The sequence below is a fragment of the Protomyctophum parallelum genome (assembly GCF_964188405.1).
Source record: "Protomyctophum parallelum genome assembly, chromosome: 19".
NCBI classification, from domain to species: Eukaryota; Metazoa; Chordata; class Actinopteri; order Myctophiformes; family Myctophidae; genus Protomyctophum; species Protomyctophum parallelum.
This window is the reverse complement of record NC_139717.1, coordinates 35,021,349-35,034,857: the sequence shown is the minus strand read 5'-3', so window position 1 is coordinate 35,034,857 and position 13,509 is coordinate 35,021,349. Positions and strand designations below refer to the sequence as shown.

The 13,509-nt window shown below is 40.9% G+C and overlaps 1 protein-coding gene across 1 annotated transcript; it reads right to left on the bottom strand.

Annotated features, from left to right (window-relative positions):
• Window positions 1-1,683: 1,683 nt before the first annotated feature.
• Window positions 1,684-11,375, bottom strand: stxbp6l (syntaxin binding protein 6 (amisyn), like; the record flags this gene model as incomplete). Its single annotated transcript, XM_083790583.1, has 6 exons — window positions 1,684-1,704; window positions 2,569-2,726; window positions 6,015-6,113; window positions 6,688-7,003; window positions 9,461-9,591; window positions 11,222-11,375. The coding sequence occupies 6 exons, from the start codon at window positions 11,373-11,375 to the stop codon at window positions 1,684-1,686; spliced, it is 879 nt and encodes a 292-aa protein (XP_083646709.1).
• Window positions 11,376-13,509: the final 2,134 nt, after the last annotated feature.

The window sequence follows — 13,509 nt, the reverse complement described above, 5'->3', positions numbered from 1 at the left end:
CAGCCACATCCAGGACACAATAAATACAATAATAGTTCACATTCTCTTTTATTTGTGTAAAAGGCATCAGTGCCAACAGATTAATTTCTTTCTCACATCAAATTCAGAGACACATATTTACATAACATGTTAGGCTACATGAAATCCTGAATGGCACTTAGTTAGTAGTAACTAAGGCACCAAGACTCAATCTTTTTGTTGTAATTGTTAGTTAGTCAAAAACAGTCCAAGGTCAATTCTAAACCCATTTGTTCAAATCCAACGATTAAACTAAACCACTTAATGGTATAAAATGGGCTCAATGCTTCATTTCTACATCTTAAAACTCATCCCTGACTCTTGCTTCCAAACATTCTGAGGTTCACGTCCTCTGCTCATGATGGAGCTTCTCTTATTGTAGATGTAAACATGGTTCCACAAACATACTTGTACTAACTGATCCACCTTCACTCGACTCTCTACAACAAGAGGGATTTTCACAGCCATATACAGACGAAAGAGGGATTTTCACAGCCATATACAGACAACACTTACAGACGAAAGAGGGATTTTCACAGCCATATACAGACAACACTTACAGACGAAAGAGGGATTTTCACAGCCATATACAGACAACACTTACAGACGAAAGAGGGATTTTCACAGCCATATACAGACAACATTTACAGATAAAAGACAAATCAACAGTTTGTTACAGTAAAGTCGATGTCGGCACAAACATAGAACGACCATTTAGACAGGACAACATCTATGACAATATACAAACTTATACTGTGTGACCTACTTCAATATTGTAGACATTCACACACACAGTTTGCCACTTAACACACAAACAAGTACACTATACACAGAACCAGAACCGATGGAAAGTACGGATGAAAACTAATTTACACTATAAAGCATTTATAGTGAGTAACAAAAATCTAACTGAAAACTAAAATAAGATTAATCACTCATCCTGATGAGTGCATGCCGTCATTTCTCTAACTGCTTAAGTCACATTAAGGTTAGAAACTGCCACACAAATAACTTTCCAGAATGAAGTAGGTCATTAAGAGTCACAAGTGCTTGATACAGTAAAACAAAAGATCTCATACAATTAAAAGATAATATATACAGTACATGGTAGTGCAGAATGCCCACACTAGCTTTTAAAACATTTCAGAAAATTGTGAATGCGTTTTTATAGGAATAAAAACAAATCCAAAAAGACAAATGTTTAGCATGTTAAATTAATTAGAGGATATGTGAAGCCTGATTATTCAAGTGCAGCAAAATGTTCCAATACAAGGAACTAACAGTTCTGTTTAGCAAGCGAGGCATAACTGGACCTCCACATTCAAAGTAAAAGCTCAAACTAGTAGAGTTAAAGTGGGAGCACTGGGAGGGACACAGTTTTGCTATCCAGTTGCATCACTCCATCATGGCTCGAGTCAAAGCATCCTCATAGGGGTCAAGTGTTTTAGCCAGGAGGTGAAAGGTCACTGTTTTAACCCTGGATTTCCATCCTCTCCACTGCAGTCAATTGTAAAAGTTATGCATTTGCTCGCTTACAGACAACAAACACGGTGTGAGTCAGTGTCAGCTTCCCTAAGTCTTCTCCTCAGAGAAGCCACAGACTTTCTAAAGTAAACATTAGTGTGAGTGTTATAAGAATGGTTCCACAGGTCCTCCAAGGCGACTTTACTTCTTTTTCAGGGCCACCTAGAAGGAGAAAGTGAACAATGGAATTAAACGACAAACTACAAAACAATAATGGAATTGTTGCATTTTAATGCTTTTGAACTGTGTTTAATTCTGTCAATTTAAAGTGTACATCCTAAATTAAGGATTAGGAGCCATCTGGTCCAGTAAGACCAGCCATGATATTATGGCTTTGAAGGCATACCAAACGACTCGCAGCTTTACCAACTCGCCCCTGTGAAATGTTTTAATGTAGTTAACAGTTAATTTAGTATTTCCCTCCCTAAAATCTGAAATTATCTTGTATACAGATTTATTTGATTGTATAGTAGTCGATCTCTATAGTACAAATTAAGAAAGAATAACATGACATGAGACGGTGACTGCTTAATTAAGTTAATTTGGGACCTTCTAGCAGTTAATTTCGTTTTTATTAAACACATTTCTTACATGTAGTCCATGTTTTGTATATGGCATCATCATGCTATTATGCTAATATGGAGGAAGTCACTAATGTTGATCTGGAGAGCGAAGTCTGGAGCACTCTGGTGGAGCCGTTGCCCCCGCGACCCGACTACGGATAAGAGGTTGAAGATGGATGGATGGATGAATATGATAATACCTTTCATATAATCACAAACATGAATTATGTTTGTTATTTACAGCTAGGTAAAGTAGTGGGGCGAGATGGGAAAGGGGCGACCGTACCCGTTACCCTTTGAAGGATACTAAATGTAATAATCTGCACACAAACCAACATCATTAATTAAAACAAAGGCAGTAACCCTTCGACCACTGAAGGAAAGACCTTTAATAACAAATTTACACATTCGGTGTCAACAAAGTGTAAGGTCGTAATTGCATTTATTACAGACACAACGTCACCTTGTGAGCGGAGTCAGCAAACTTCTGGGCTTTGTGCATCAAGTTAATGGTCTTTTCCTCAGCAGTCTTCAGTTTCTCTCCACGCTCACCCAGAGCCTGGTGGGCCTTTTGGACTACACTACCCAGAGTGCCCCCTGGGAGGTGTTGCCCAGCCTGACCTGTACGTTAAAACAGAAAGAGATAGGTTTTAGTAAAGAGTAGGTTTTCAGCAGAGCTGACAATGTTACACAATTGTGAGTAAAATGATAGTATGGATTAATTTGCTATATCAGTCTCCATTTGTATATGCACAATATATTTATGTCAACTTTTACCTTAACGACTTGAGTTAATTGAAATTAAATTATTCTGAATAGAACACTGAATAGTGTTGTTCATATGGTATAATTTATGAGTTGAGTAAACTAAAACTGTGATACAAACTGCACAGCCCATCACATGATATAAAACATTGTACATGCATATGTCTGTGACACATGTTGAATTATTATTTACTGTATTTATGGCATAAATGCATCAGGTGCCACCGGACATGGGGATAATCAATTTTAATACATTTATTTTCCGGTGGTTGTATTTGGTCTACCTGTTATTTTATTGTTGATAAATTTAAATGTTGTAAGACCACTATTGGTTGACATGTGGTACTGCCTATAGGGCAAAATGCAATATCTCCCCTGAGCAAGCAGGTGTGCTCTATAGTGGTAAAAACAATGTCAGCACTTGCGCGGGGGACCAGGTTCAGCATCAGAATGATTCCTGGTAGGATGTGAAAGTAACTGAGTGCAGCTTTAAGTTGTTTTAAGACAAATCAATTTATTGTACTTACTTTACTGCAGTTATTTCCTTTACTTTTACTTCTACTCCACTACATCTCAGAGGAAAATATTATACTTTTACTCCAATTATTCGTAAACTTTAGTTACTAGTTACTTTGTAGACGTAAAGATTATTACAAAACAAACATTAACCACTTCAGCCCTATATACATTTACGCCATTTGAAAACCAGTACAAGCCATGGTACAAGCTCACGTTGCAAGCTTGTAGATATGCTATTTTCAAAGGTTTTGTATACATTTAATAATTTAAAAACATATGAAATGGGACCTTCTGCACAATGAGTGCAGAAGGTACTCTACCTTTTTTGGTACTTTAATAATATTGGTCAATACTTTAGTACTTTTGAACACCGAACAAGTATTTTTGTACAATAGGGTTATTGGGAGTATTTTACTACAATAGGGCATTGATACTTTTACTTAAGTAAAATGTTTGAGCACTACTTCCAGCACTGGACCCAACGCTAACCCGGCATCCTTTCACCATGAAATCCCATTCCTCCGGTCGGCTGAGGCCGAGGGCACTGTGACGTGCTCAGCTGCTGTTGATTTGTGACTCTCTGCCCCACAAGCAGCCTGGCACCTCTCCCACCCATTACTATATCAGGTCCCTGTCAGAGGGTTCAATGGTGCGCTGCTCTCCTCCTCAGTGTCACTGCCCTGGGCTTCCTAAAAGGCTGGCCATTGTGCCCTGCCAAACACAAAGTGTCCTCTCATTTGGGCAGTCGCATCATAGAGGAGCCATTCTCTGTTGAGGCAGCGAGGTGAAGCCCAGAGCGGAGGACAATGGACAGAAAAAAAGAAAAGAAAAAAAATACGTGGAAGAGGAAAGGCTAGGGCAGACTGAAGCATCATGTCACTAAAAGGATGGATGGATGCTGGCAGTGACCTAAAGGTTTAGGCTTACAGATACCCACATGGCAGAAGTATGCTGAAATGCATGGCCATTGTGCAAAAGCAATTAAACAACCAGCGACCAGTATTTTATGGTAACAGTCACATCTGCGTTAACTTCCCATGCTATGTTGCGGGGCTGTGGGCACTGGACAGTGTCGTCATGATTTCCAGTTTGTGGTTCATTTGAGTTACATTGGGAGTGTTAGCCCACTGAAAGAAAACGGAAAATGGCTGCCAAGTGTGGTCAACTCACAGCGCTTCCGTCCCATTGGTTGACTCCAGGCGTCTGACTTCACGCGTATTTACACACTGTCAACGTGCCGCAACGTGACTCTCCACACTTTTCTCCCATAAGGACGTAAACGGGGAAGCTGCCACTTGTGAAGCATGTGTGACTGTAGCCTAAGAGTTTCTCTAAAATGAATAACTAAATAAGCAATCAAATAATTCCTCAATTTAATACACTGTATCAGTTAAAAAAGCATTAAAATAGGTGATTTACAAGCTCACTCTGAGCGTGTTGATCTGCTATTTTCAGTTGAGGAGATTTGGTGTAGAGGGGGAAAAGGAGCAGACCTACTATAGAGCCCTGAGTGATCCTGGTCAACTAAGTATATAGTGTTCATGTGGTTAAAGGAGTAGCCCACGGCCCATCAGTCCTTGGAGTTGTTAACGACGTGAGAATTGTGGATCTTATGTCAATCTGATCGACCTGAAAGATAGTTTGATTCCTTATCAGCCTCCATCCTGGTTGTCAGCACCTAAAGCCTGTTTTATACTTTGTTGTACCGATCTATCTAAGTAGATCAGCTATTGTAGGCATTTGACTCTGGCACACAACAGAGTGTAAATCCAGCCTAAGAAACTTAAGAGGTAGACTTGGTAGATTGTTTAAAAATAATAATAATAAAAGAAAATCCCCAAAGTATATAAGCTCCACCATCCATCAACTACTATCATGAAGACGTCCTTGATTAAATGTGTCTACACAGTACATGAATCTCCCCATGTTTCTGATGGATGATGGATAAATAAAATACATAATTATTATCTCCACCCTGTAGCTTTCAGGGCTCCTCCTGGGTGCCAGCTGGAGCCATAAACGGTTCATAGATTACTGTAATAATCCTGTTCACTCCAGGATTATTAAGAGCCCAGCCCAAAGGGACATCTTGATCCCTTATTGTATATATCCGTTGGCAAACTTGGCAATATGGTAGAGGGCATATGCCAAACGGTGAGGACGCAAAGGACCACTAACCAACGGGTGGTGCTATACTGTAGCACTCAATTGAAAATGCATTTGAACAGGCATAGCTCGTGATTCGTGAACCACTTGACCGTCAGCAATAAAACTTTGATACGCATATGTCTCCTCATGCCAACCAACTTTCGTATTTGGACCTCTGACCTTTAGATCACCCGCCATTTTGAATTATATGATTAAACAGTTAAAATCTATCTCCTCCCGGGATCTTTGATCAAAATGCATGAAAATGTCTACACGTGGACTTGAAAGAAAATAAATCAGGACTACATTTTTTAAATGGGCTTATTGCTTGGTCCCACCGATATTAAACTTGATTAAAAAATAAATAAAAATCAATCTGTTTCTAAACTTTAAATACTCTCTCCACATACACGAGCGTGCACACAGTAGCTCATTTGAAGGGATTTAAGACAACATTTTAACTTTGAGTCATCTTACCTCTAGCAGGTGAACGACCTCTGGGCCTAACCATCATCTTCTTCATTCGGTTGAAGAAGGCCTTGCAGCGATAGATGACCAGGTTCACGGTACAGGCCTCTAGTAGAAGAATCACGACAAAGAGACAAATATCGCATCAAGCCAGCAGGATCAGCTGTCCCTCTCTGGCCTGCTGCTAAAATCAATGGCAAGATCGTTAGGTGAGATGTCTGTGGGACAAGTTTAAGTGTAAGTGTAGGCTAGATGAGACAACATGGAGACAAAGCGCTCCTGTGCAGAGTTAAAATAAGAGCCCATGACTTGTGTTGCGTTTCCCTTCCTCTCTCTGCTGTCTACTTTTTCAGTATTGTAACTTACAGGGACTTAGAAGTTGCTTCAGATAGGTAATCAAACACACAAAATGTCATTGTGGGCTTTTTCTGTTTTGTCAAATGTACATTATCGTTGTGTTTATGCATTATGAGCGCAGATTACATGAAAAGACTATTTTATCATAGTCCCTGGAGAAAAGATTGATTTACAAACAAAATGTCTTATCTTCATTAGCCGTCTAGCCAACATTGAGTCAATTATTCAGGTACGTAACATTTTAAATGACTTTGGAGAAAATGTCAAAACTCAGCTAGACAATGACAGGTCCTCCCTTATCTTTACAATAATCCCCAGACAGTACCTGCTGTGAGTTTGGACTGACAGTTAATGAACTCAGTCTGTCTGGGGGGCGAGTAGCTCTTCCGTCTTGCCTGCAGGCTCTGTGACTTGGGCTTCGGTGAGGTCTGCCCTTTACTTGGGCCAGCTTTGGCTAGCTGCTCATCGAGGCTAGGACTCCTTCTAGCCTTCTTGTCTGGCACCTTGGTGCCCAGACTGCCCTCCCAGTACGTCTGACAGGCATGGTACAGGATCTGGACAAAGATACATTTCTCTGCCGAGGAGCATGCCACCCACTCGTCTGCAGCATTGTCAAAGATCAGGTCGAAATCTGCGGAATCCTGGAAGACAGACAAAATAGGCTGGGTCAATACCGTAGTCGGGGGAAGTGTGGGGTTAAGAGTAAGGATGCAAGATATGTTCCCCTTGCCAACCACAAAAAGGTCTTTTTTAACACCACATTATGCATTTAAATTTAGCTGATGTTCATATGCATTTACATTTAGCTGATGTTCATGTGAAACAAATTAACAACATTATCAGGTAAAACAGTAGAACAAGCTTAAATGTGCTGACATATAAACAACTATTAGTAAATATAAAGTTTCAACCAGTGCAGTGCATGTAACAGATATACACACAGTGTCCATTCAAACAAGTCAAGTAGAAAATACTATGAAATGAAATAAGACCCAGCTAGATGCTTCCTTACCAGCTCAGTGTTGTGGTTAGAGTGTCCGTCCTGAGACTGGGAGGTCGAGGTTCAATCCCTGGCCGGGTCATACCAAAGACTCTAAAAATGGGACCCAGTGTCTCCCTGCTTGACACTCAGCATCAAGGGTTGGATTGGGGGTAAGTCCCTGCGACATACTAGCGTCATGTCCAGGGGGTGTACTTGTACATCAAGCTGCCTCACGGTACAGAAACAGGAGATAGGCTCCTGCCCTATGGGCCTCATGGCTCGGCAAGGCTACTTACTTACTTAGATGCTTCCTTCCCAGTTGAACAAGAGTCCCTGACCTTGTTCTGTGTGGTAATTTTGAGGTATTTTTGCTTTAGTTTATTCGTAGAATGAATAGTGTTATTTTGAGTATCCAACATCTATCGCCATGAATGGATCGGTGCAGTAACGTTTCCAGACATGGTGAGACTACATGTGATTATCAGATGCTGTTCGACAGATTCAAGAGAACACAATGTATGAGAGTGGTATATCATCAGAAAGGTCAATGGATCAAATTTAAGTCCAATTTAGACCTGAGAACAGATTCTACAAATGTCTTCTGAATCATGACAGTTTTCTGAAAAACGTGTTTCTATACGAGATGTTCTCAAACTATTTAATGTCAAGGAGCCCACTTGGTGCCACGCTATGAGCTTGTAGATCTGCTATTTTTCACAGTTAAAGTATAACATAATGCTTAACACTAAGTTTGCGGAGTGAGTATCTATACGTCATTTGTCAGCCGATCGCCGTTTGCGGATCACGTATCTATAGGCAAATATAGCTTTTTTATTGAATACTTTAGTTCATCTTTCTATGCGCCCGGACAATATATAAAGTGACACCGATCGCATCTTCAAAGATCCGGTTCTGTGATCCGGAATAAAGAGGAGAAAAAAAAGCCCCCCCCCTCCTGAAAAGAGGCGGCGGTCTATGGGCGGGCTGCTTCCATTACGTGTAGATGTCAGGGGATCTAAAATGGACGCGCCCATGATCTAGTGTGTGTGAATAGTCACATTTCACCCAACACCACCACAACACTCGATTCCCCCCTCGCCTCCTGTTTCTACATGGTTTCTCCCGAGGAGGAGGATGGGGGGGGTCTGTCTCTCTCTCCGTCTCGGAACTGCCTAAGGTCACATTCATACCAGAGAGCTTTGCTGCGATTAAAACGAATCCTGCTGTGCATTTTCAGAAAGTGCACTTCGTTTGGCAGGTGTGAAGGCTCATTCGAATCGTAATGCGTATCAAAGAACCACATTATACTCCGAGCAAAAACGGGGGTTTCGCTTCGCTTCCAATCGCACTTGATTACGATTCAGTGCAGGTGTGAATGCAATCCGCAGTAAATAAAGGAAATGAAGCAAACAATGTGGCGGGTGAGGAGCTGAACACAGTTGGAGACGGAGAAGGCATATTTTACGCAGCGCAAATATGTCCCGTTACCGTGGATAGACGTGGTCGAATGAGGAGACTGAAGCCTTGATCGAAATGAGGACGAGGACATTAATCAATTGCTTAAGAAAACACATAAACACTGCAGTGCAGTGCAATAGTATTATAGCCTACAGAATATTCTGTCTGTCTGTGCGTGCCGTAAACATGGAGTGCTGTCACTGTGTGGGGACTAGTGGGGAGTAGGAACTTTCATCTCAATAAACGTGTAAACATTTTGCGCTGCTGTCTGTTATATCAGTGCGCTCAGGCTCAGCGCTGTGCCTCCATGCCCAAAAGAACAGTGTGTGGCTGTGTGGGTATACTGAGAGCGCGAGAGAGAGAGGGGGCCAGGGGGGGGTCCAGTCCCAGACGGCACGACACTATTGAAAATAGCTAATCTACAAGCTTACAATGTGTCTCAATGCGACACATTGTGAGCTTGTAGATCTGCTATTTATAAAAGATTTACATTTAAAACATGGCTTCTTTCTACTCTTGTACATTTTGATACCATTACTTTTGTACTTTTACTCAAGTAAGTTTTAAATTACGGTCTTTTACTTGTAACAGCATTTCATTTCATTGCAGTATTGACACTTTTACTTAAAAGAATTTGAGTACTTTTTCCACCGCTGACCTTTTTGGGGTTGACGCCATTGACCTGTTTGAGCTGGTCCACCGTCCACTGGGACCTCCTGGTGAAGGAGGAGGAGCCACCAAAGCGCTTGACCTTTGTGATGAGGAGCTGAGGAGGTTTCTTATTGGTCACTGGGGAGACGAGGATATACACACACGAGGTCAGACCTCACCAAGTTTGGGATCAAGGTCTCAATCAATGCATGGCCCCTTGGTATTAAGGGAAAACATTTCACAGTCAGAGTTAAATTCCTTGAACGTTAACACGTTCCACATCCTGGGAGGGTTGACCGAGTGCCTATTTACAGTTTTAGATGCGTTTACAGTACACATGGGAGCTGTCAAATACATACCTTATTGTTAGTGAGAAGTACCAAAGATGTCTTTACTGGTGTGGACTCAGGGTTTAAGAAAATAATATTATAACCACAAAAGACCTGGACAATCTTTGTTTCTCTTTCTCCCTCTCCTTTTCTCTTTGTCCTTTGGGACAATTTCAGGTCTCTGCTATAAAAGTGTCTTAATCTGAAATGACAACATTCAAACAAACCACCTTCCAATAGAGCGTCGCAGTCCGGCCCCCTACCAGGGCCCAGGAAATGATTCCCTGTTAATACATTTCAAAATGTATTTATTTAAAAGACATTTTAAGCGTCGTACAAAGCCAACTTGAGTTGTGAGAAATCATGACAACAAACAAAAAATTTCGGGCCGAAAAAATTATTAGAAAGAAGAAGAAAACGGCAGGCTACAACACTTTCTTTCTTGTTTTTCTTCTTTGTAATTATTTGTTTGGTCCAAAATATTGTGTTTATTGTCATGATTTGTCACGACTCGAGTTGGCTTTGTACAACGCTTAAAAGGTCTTTAAATAAATACTTTTTGAAATGTCTATGGGAAAAATGCATTGGGAATTATTTCCTGGGCCTGGCCAAGGACTGTCTAAAAAGGACGAGACGCGAAGACAACATGGCGTCTTACGGGCGACGCCATGTTGCTCCATGGAAGGAAAGAAACTGTGCATGTTTCTTTCCTTCCATGGAGCACCATGTGAGCAACATGGCGGCGCCCTTACGGTCTTCGCGTCCCGTCCTCTTTAGACAGTCCTTGGGCCTGGCATCGTCATGAAAGGGGGCGGGACTGCGACGCTCTATCTCCCAGACGCCTCTAGCTACTAGCTCATCTATGGCCGCCACAGGTTCCACACAGTATGAGATCGGTACAATACTTTAGGTTCAATGACAATGTCAGAACCGATTCATCCTGTTGCTCTTCCCAATCCACACTGCCTCCCCTGTGTTCTGCCCAAACAAGGCCTCCTGTTATGAATCACGTAACAATGCTTCTGTTCACAACAGCAGCAACACACTTCATTCAGCCTACAGAGAGTGACAGGACTGAATTACTAAATTAACACATTTCTAAACTGGCAAAATATCCAAAAAATATAAAATTAAATTAAAACGTTGCAGTATCAGACATGGAATTTAAACTGTGGTGTTGGTTTGAATCCACTGGTTTGAAAGTTGAAACCACTCAAAAGCACCGGTAGCTAAAATAGCTGATCTACAACCTCACGACATGCCACAATGTGATGCGTGAGCTCGTGATACAATTGTGAGCTTGTAGATTAGCCATTTTCTATGCTGGTGGTACTGGACATGCATACAGTATGTGCACCTATGTGTTGGTATTTGTGGGAATCATAATCATACATACTCTTCCTTGGATAGACATTATTTGAACGCGTTAAAAAGGTTACCTGAAAGACATAAGAATGTTGCATATTCCCCTTTGCCACCAGTGGGCAGGAAGGACATTCTCTTCTTCTTTCTCCTCCGCACCTCCACTGCAACCAGCATGCGCTCATCACGAGGGATGAACACCTCTTTGTTGATGGCAGACTGAATGTTCATTGTAGTCCAAAAGCCCTAAACAGGTAAATAATGAACAGGACAACTGACCGTTACAAAAGTCCGGAATTCAAAATGAAAAATCAAACTCAACACTTGAGTAAAAATACAAAAGTATTGGCATCCAATGTACTTAAAGTAGCCTAAGTAAAAGTACTCATTGTGTCTCATTTCAAATGTATACAAATCTTTGGAAAATAGCAGATCTACAAGCTCACAATGAATCGCATCGCGAATCGCGATGCATTGTGAGCTTGTAGATCTATTTTCAAATGGCCTTTTCAATAGGGCTGAAGTTGTTACTGTATGTTTTGTAATAATTATCAAAACCTACACAATAAATGTAGTGGAGTAAAAACAATATTTGCCTCTGAGATGTAGTGGAGTAGTAGTAAAAGTACTGGATATTGGAAATACTCAAATAAAGTAGGCTACTATAATACCTCAAGTAAATGTACTTAGTTACTTTCCACCAACGCTGTCCTTTGGTTAATATGGTGAAATAGAACTACCGGTACGCCTATATGTTTTACATGTAGCCTACTGTGTCTGTAAATGCCAAATGGGCATTTACATTGGGCAAAAACACTTAATGTGTAAGAAGAAGAATCATCTTCTTAACTATCTTCTTAACTATCTTAACTATTTGTATTTGTATAGTACTTTTCAAAACCATGTTACAGTGCTTTACAATCTAAAAAAAAGATCAGTAACTACAGTAAAAAAAATATTCTGAAACTATAATATTCCATATAGTTTACTTTATTTTTCACCACATTTCTCTTGCATTATTCCCTGGCAATAGGCTGTGTTTCTTTCTTTTTTTAGGGCTCTCAGATTTCCCAATGCCCACTATTCCTGTATTCATCAGAATAATTGCCCAATGCGGCCCACTGCCCAGCACTGTCTGAGCCAGGTGAGAGGCACAGGCTTGCACCTGCAGGCGAAGATATTATTGTCTAATAAACCTAGGCTAGCTTAGGTTTCAACATTTTCAAGTTCCGTACCAATATTCATAAGAATTAGTAGCCTCAGAACTAATATCGTCTTTAATTAGCCTACCTACCTGCTTTTGTCTTCTTCTCCACCAGAACGCACGGACCTTTTAATTTGTAGTGTGCTCTGTAAAAAGTTATACGTGTAGCTAAAGTAAATTGATGAAATGCTGGTTGTATGGTTAGGATTTCCTAGCACACCAGACGGCGTGCCTTGCAGTGAGGGCGCTGATATATCACAACCCGTCCTTTTTGAACAACTTGGCGGTCACGTGGTGAGAAGCACCGTGATAGGATTTCATTCATACGGGTGACAGCAGAGAAAAATGCCAGCCCAGTGGCATCGATCTCACTGAGGGACAACATCTCTAATTCAGTAAAAGCCAGGTCCAGCCACGATAACTGTAAATCAACCGTCCTGACTTTAAGTCAGGCTGACTACCATCACATTCAAATGGATAACAGGTCATCTCGCCCCTTTGCCAACTCGCCCCCGCGAAAAGTGAAGGCGGCCGTGGATAGCTCGCCCCCAAAGCGTAGATAGCTCGCCCCATGTTTATTTGACCTTATTTCTCATATTAGAACATTTAGAATCAATGTTGTTTGTCAAAGGAGAACATTTAGAACCAGATTGTTGTTGTTGTTGGTCAAATGAAAATGATGGATGGATAATGAATGGCTCATCTCCCTCCATTGTTCTGGAAATTCCATTCTGGAAAGGTGTTCCATTCCTCCATTGTTACTGAAATTAGTTGTTGTTGGTGTTGTAGCCTACTATTCTGCTATGTTTGCCTAAAAGTACAGTACTTGAAATTCCATTCTGGAAAGGTGTTCCATTCCTCCATTACTGAAATTAGTTGTTGTTGTTGTTGTTGTTGTTGTTGTTGTTGTTGTACTATTGTTGTACTATTCTATGTCTGCCTAAAAGTACAGTACTTGTTAGAGTTAAAGATTTAGCTGGGGACCTGGAGTCTACTTACAGCGCCACCAACAGGTGGATTTTTGAAAATGACTCAAATCATGAAGGCAGTTTACGTGGAATCTTTCACAGACTTTCTGACTAGGCTGATGAATATATCCCACCCTTTTCACATTGGCCAGTTACAGCGCCACCAACAGGTGGATTTTTGAAAATGACTTAA